The 6,258-nt window shown below is 32.6% G+C and overlaps 1 protein-coding gene across 1 annotated transcript; it reads left to right on the top strand.

Moving 5' to 3' along the window:
* The first annotated feature begins 3,043 nt into the window (after nucleotides 1-3,043).
* On the top strand, nucleotides 3,044-3,653 carry LOC104644586 (uncharacterized). The gene is made up of 2 exons (XM_010314662.2): nucleotides 3,044-3,418; nucleotides 3,603-3,653. Exons 1-2 carry the CDS (start codon nucleotides 3,044-3,046, stop codon nucleotides 3,651-3,653), a joined length of 426 nt encoding a protein of 141 aa, XP_010312964.2.
* The last annotated feature ends 2,605 nt before the right edge of the window (nucleotides 3,654-6,258 follow it).

Here is a 6,258-nt window from a genome sequence, read left to right as displayed (position 1 = left end):
TTAGAACATTGAACTATTACTATTGTTAATTAATTGACAAGTAATTTTTAGATAATTAATTTTGCTGGTAATAATGGGCTAAGTCTTAAATTTATTTAAGACACTATATCATTTGACCCATATTAATTAAAATATGTTAGTATGATTTGTCACTGTTAGTACATATTTATTTTAGAAAAGACAAGTAGAAGCAGCTTGATTTCGTGGACGAACGTGATAGGAAAAACGCCACATTTCATATTTAAGGTAAACAAACGAACTGGGCATAGTTTCAAATTCCCTATAGCTAACTGTACATATGAAAACATGAATCCTATTATGATTATCTAAAGTGGGTTGGATAAATAAATTTGAGTTATTCTTCTTAATTGGTGTGACTATGATTTGAAGGTTTAATTGAGTGCTAATGATTTGTCATGACCCAATATAAATCTATATAACCCATCGGTAGGTAAGATTATCTGTACCCAGAACGACAAGTAGTTAGTATCAGGGCAAAACTAAGAAGAAATAGCAGTAACAGTAAAAATAAGACAGTAACAAAAGTAAACCAAAATTTATATGTATTAGAATCCCTCCTGAAACCTGGAATTTATGAGTATAGAGGTGTCTAGTAAAAAAATACAAGTCCCAAAGGTGAACCACACCGAGATGTTTCAAAGGCATAAGACTAGATAAACATATTAACCTAAGGGGGGGACAGGCTGATCCAGGATGCCAAGTGCTCTCTCTTGCCTCCGATCTCGAAAAGCTGCAAAAGATGCCACGAACAATCACTGATGTAGCTGGTACTAGGAACTCCATCACGAAAGATGTTGAGTGTAGTATGAGTACAAAAAAGGACTTCTAAAACAAGAATACATCATGCGGTCTAGGCTGTGTGGACTCAAACTAACTAATTATAAAAAGACGATTTCTTCCATATATGGCACCGAGCGGAGCCATATGAATGCTAAAGTTGCAGATATTGTTGTACACAAACTATGTCAAAGTAAAGAACTGGTTTCGATGACCTCCAAACCCGAAAACACAAGCCCGCAATATATCTCAATGACATAAATAGTACACTCCGACTGTCCATCAGTCTACGAGTCAAAAGTTGTGCTAAGGTCAATGCAAGTCTCTAACTCCTCCCGAAGGATCTTCCAAACTCTCAAAAGTGAACGGAGAACCCCGATATGAACAATAAAGATGGTCACATAATGAATATGGACCTCCTCTCAAATATATATATATATATATATATATATATATATATATATATATATATATATATATATATATATATATATATATATATATATATATATATATATGGGCTAACCTTTCGGCACTGAATGAAGACTCAATAAGGAGGAAATGTGATGATTTGGTCAATCAATCAAAGATGACCCAAATGTTGTCAATCCCTTTTAAAAGTATGAGGCAAGCCTATCAGAAATTCCATACTTATGTGATCCCACTTTCACTCAAGAGTAGGTAATTTTTGAAACTCACCACCAAGTCTTAGATGTTTGGCCTTTCACCTGTTGGCAACTTAGGGAACGGGTCACATATTATGCAATATCTCTCTTCATGCCGGCCCACCAATAATTTTACCTCAAGTCGTGATATATCTTCATGGTGCTTGAAATGGATAGAGTATCTAGATTCATGGGCCTTTCGAAGTATCAACGGGTCAAACTCCTAACTCTCGAAAAACAAATATGACTCATAAACCGCAAAAAACCATCTAAATCTACAGTAAACTGACAAATATCTTCGGTAACATGTGATCTTGAAGTTCCACGAAGCCTTTTCATAAATCTGGTGGCTACGAGTTTGATGAAGCAAAGAAACTAAACTCCCACATAAGCTAAGACACACCAAGAATTTGAAATATACAGTTGAACTATCTTATTAGCTAAGGAATTAATTAAGGTTGATCCACCGTAGATAGGAAGTCTAGAGTTGCCTTTCTAACTACCTTTCGGCTCAAGGAGTTCGCTATAACACTCGCCTTGGTCAGATGATTGAGAATAGAAAGGTCGTAGTCCTATAGGAGCTGAATCCAATGACGTTACTTCGAATTAAGATCCTCATGCTAATGATGTACTAAAGACTAATTTGATCGGTGTAGATCTCACAATGAACTTCGTGTAGGTAGTTCCTCCAAATCTTAATCGCAAAAACTACCGCTGCAAAGCCCAAGTGCTGAGTTGCTAGTTGAACTTGTGAAATTAAGTGTCATGACCCGGATACATGGACTCAAAATTTTGTGTAATTTGTTTTAAAATATACTCTATCGAAGTGGATCCGCATGTATGTAGGATACATTGACAAATATCGCGCCTTTGCCTCCCTTCCATCTCGCTCGCGTATGTGGGATGTAATAAACCAGATACATCTACTCGTGTATCTAGTATCATACATACATATTAATCACACTAGAATTTTTGTTATTGTTATTGAAACAACGCCATTGTTTGCTACATTTGATTTGAAAATCTTCTTATTCTTGATGTCATAGAATTTTAATTTTGAAAAGAAATAAAATAAAAAAAGGGTTAATCCGCCCTAGCCTGTGACCTTCTAGGATTAGATTGGGTTGAACATTTTTAGACTGAAGGGTCAGCACGTCCTAAGCCTTCTAATTCCTTGGCCCACAAAGTTTGGGTTGGGTAGGGAGGGCCTTCCCCTTTTAACATCTCTAGTTATATATAATTGGTATTTACCAAAAGAGAAATCAATTATTTTTAATCTTGATACATTGAATTTAATTAGGACGCTTGATATTATAAATATGATATATTGATTTATTATTTTTTTGAAACTAAACACATACTGAAAAATCTTTTGTACGGATTTTAAAAAGTTTTCATATATGATAGGGAAAAGAAAAAGGATGCTTGTAAGAAAGCAAAATAAACCGACTTGGAGGAAAAGTTACCATAAATATATGCATATGAAAAACAAAATTGAGATAAATTCTCAGAATACCTCCTTTCTCCTTCACATCTCTCTCCCGCCTTTTCTTCTCATTTTGGATCTGAAAATTGCAGTCATGGGGTACCATTTCCATTCATCTGCTAAAGAACGACTTCAATTTTTGCTAAGATTTGTGGCGAAAAGTGCGATGAATGATGATGGATTGATCACGACCAACTTAGATGTGTATGGTGAAGAAGAGCCATGGGGGATTTACAGTCAGGGAGTACCCACTGGAGGATTAGAAGCTGATGATGACGACTATAGCTATCGTTACTTCATCACAAAGAAAAACAACAACAATGGCAATTGGAAACAACAAGGCGAGGAAATCCCGATTTTCTTCAAAATAGGGAATGTATCAACATCACTTGTTATGGGAACTAAGAAGAAGATGCATTATGTTCATGAATTTGGACATTGGATCATGAAGCAGTATAAACTCTCTCCGGTATTTTTTTAGTAGGTTTGGTGAGGATCGCAAAGAGTATGTTCTGTGTGCCATGAAGAGGGAGTACATTGACGAATGTACTTTTGATGACCCACAACCAGCTGATGAGGATGTGTAGTAATCTCTTGAAATCTGTATAAACGCAATTAGATATTGCTGTTAATACTGTAAATCTATGGAATAGCTGGGATTCCTGCATCTCTACCCAATTATTGTGGAGGAGCAGAGTTTGTAGAATTTGATCAAAGAAAAGATTAGACAAGAAGAGAATCAGAAAACCAGAGTAGTGCTGTAATTCAATTGGAGAATATTTTTCACAAGAAATTCAATTTTAGTGAACAAAAATGCATATTGTGGATCTTGAAGATGAATGAATAGCAGAAGCAACAATTTGATCAATTTTTGTAGTTTTAAACCCTTCTTTGTCAATAATACATATGGCTTTCTAAACTTTCCTATAATAATTCTGCATTAAATTGTTGCTTTACTTATGCAATAACCCATAAAATTTCTTGCACCATTCATATTTATGTATTTTAAAAATTGATTGATGAGTAAAAATTATTAAGGGCTATACTTAATTGAATATCTATCTAATTCACAAATGTTTGTCTGAATTTAAATATTACGTGCTATTAATTAGATTTTGATTTCATGCAACATTGAAAATTCATAATTGTCTTCATGAAATTTCAATATTATTATTATTTAATTATATTTGATATTTTATTAATAATATTTAACTAAATAGCAGAGTAAAATTGTAAGCTAATTTGAAGACTCAGTTTATTTCTTTTTATTTAAATTGATATGGATATAAATCACCTCAGACTATTGTCTAGTTTGAAAAATAAAACAATATATACAAAATATAACATACTCAAGGCCATAAAAGATCTTTTTTAAGAAAATAAAAAGAAAAACCATAATAAGTGTCATTATTTATTATGTATGAAAGATTTTTAAAAAATTATTATGTATACATTCACCTCAATTCTTATCAATTGAATTTTGTACTGTTTTATTTCGCTAGGAACATTAATAATTAGTGAGTGTCAATTATTGTATAGTTGGAATACTTAAACGTATTATTTTTTTTTTATTATTATTATTTTTATCAAACTAAAGAGCATATGATAGATTGCATATTATAATTTAGTGATTTTATATTTATGTGTATTAATTTTGAAGAGACAATACATTTTAACTATTATTTAATTATATTAAATATTTTATTTACTACATTTTGATTAAGTATAAAGATAAAATCGTAATTAACTTTATAAATAGGAACATCCTACTTTTAGTAATTTACTAGCTCTCGTCTGTACTCATGCTAATAAAAAATTGGGGGGGAGGGGGGGGGATCACTTAATATTTATACACTTGAGTTGTTCAATAAAAATACACAACAATGCAAGTTTCTGAAAATAGTGTGATTTGTTAGTCCACAATACTTGAAAAATTAGGATGAATATTTATCCTATTAAGGACAAATTCTTCCACCTTATTTGTAATTTTTGTTTTACCTCAGTTTTTTTCTTATATTTTTTGGTTGTCCTTCCAATATTTATTTAAGCATACCTTTTTTTTTTTTGGTTTGCCATTATATTTTGTATTTATATTGCTTTTATTGTTTTCAATGCAACGAAGCTCTATTAAAACAATTTCAATAATGCAGTTCTTTAACATTATATCTAGTATCAGCGTGACAATTTTTATTGCAATACACATTGTTTACCATTATATTTATGGTTTATTTTTTGAGGATCAATTGATTTTCTATATTTCAATGTGTGTTAGATTAGATTGTTAATAGTATATACAATTGTAATCAAGATATCACCTCTAACTCCCGAGATGAGAAGTTAATTAGTTATGACTCATAACTAAGTTAACTAATTTTTCTTCCTTGTTACTTTAACACTCCCCTCGAACTTGGAGGTCTTGATCTTTTCTAGTTTAAATCCTTCAAGTTACTTTTTTTTTTCTTGTCCTTAGGAGGTATGAACATGTCAATAATTCCTAGCTAGGACTTTAAACTTTAGTAAGTCCCACTTGGTATTAATGTATTGAGTTTTGATCAAAGTTATGTTTATTTGATTTCCATGACACCAACTATGATCTCGTTAATAATGGGCACAGTAGCAAGTCCTTGTCCTGGTTGGTGTTGGAAAATTAAAATAGTAGACATTACTTTTAATACTGCTAAAAGACTCTCTTGGCGAATGCTTTTGATGTGGCAATGCTTGGGATGATATGGCAAATGCATACTTGGCTCCATCAATCCTCGATCGAGTCTCAACCATAGTGTTAGTTACTCTGCTGCTGGGTGGATGTTGAATGCTACAGCAATGGGATATGCCAGTGATGAAGTATTCTTATTGTTTGGAAATTTGTTAGATCAACGAAAATGTATTGGAAAGTAGGGATGATTTAGCAAATAGTATTGTACTTGGCTCAATCCAATCCTTCAACAATTCTAGGTGCTTTCAACTCCAACTAATGAAGTCAATTGACTTTAATAATACATAACTATTAGACATCACCCACTAACTAACTTGTACTGACATCTCTAATGTCATAGAACGATGCTTGAATGATGAAATATATATATTTCATAGACAGTCGTGAATTCATAGTGAACAGTAGCATGGTAAATTGCATTCAGAGGAGATTTGATGGTGTACATTTAAGTTTGACTTGGCTAACCAACTCCCCAAACCCGAGGCACGTAACTGGTGTGAAGAAACCCTAAATAATGTATTGTTCATGTACGAAAACAGTGCCCCAGGCATTGTTCCCACTTCTCAGAGCATCATTAGTGCAGACAGCAAGAC

The sequence above is a fragment of the Solanum lycopersicum genome, chromosome 11 (assembly GCF_036512215.1).
Source record: "Solanum lycopersicum chromosome 11, SLM_r2.1".
Taxonomy (NCBI): Eukaryota; Viridiplantae; Streptophyta; class Magnoliopsida; order Solanales; family Solanaceae; genus Solanum; species Solanum lycopersicum.
The sequence above is the reverse complement of the archived record's forward strand: the minus strand, read 5'-3'. Positions and strand labels throughout refer to the sequence as shown.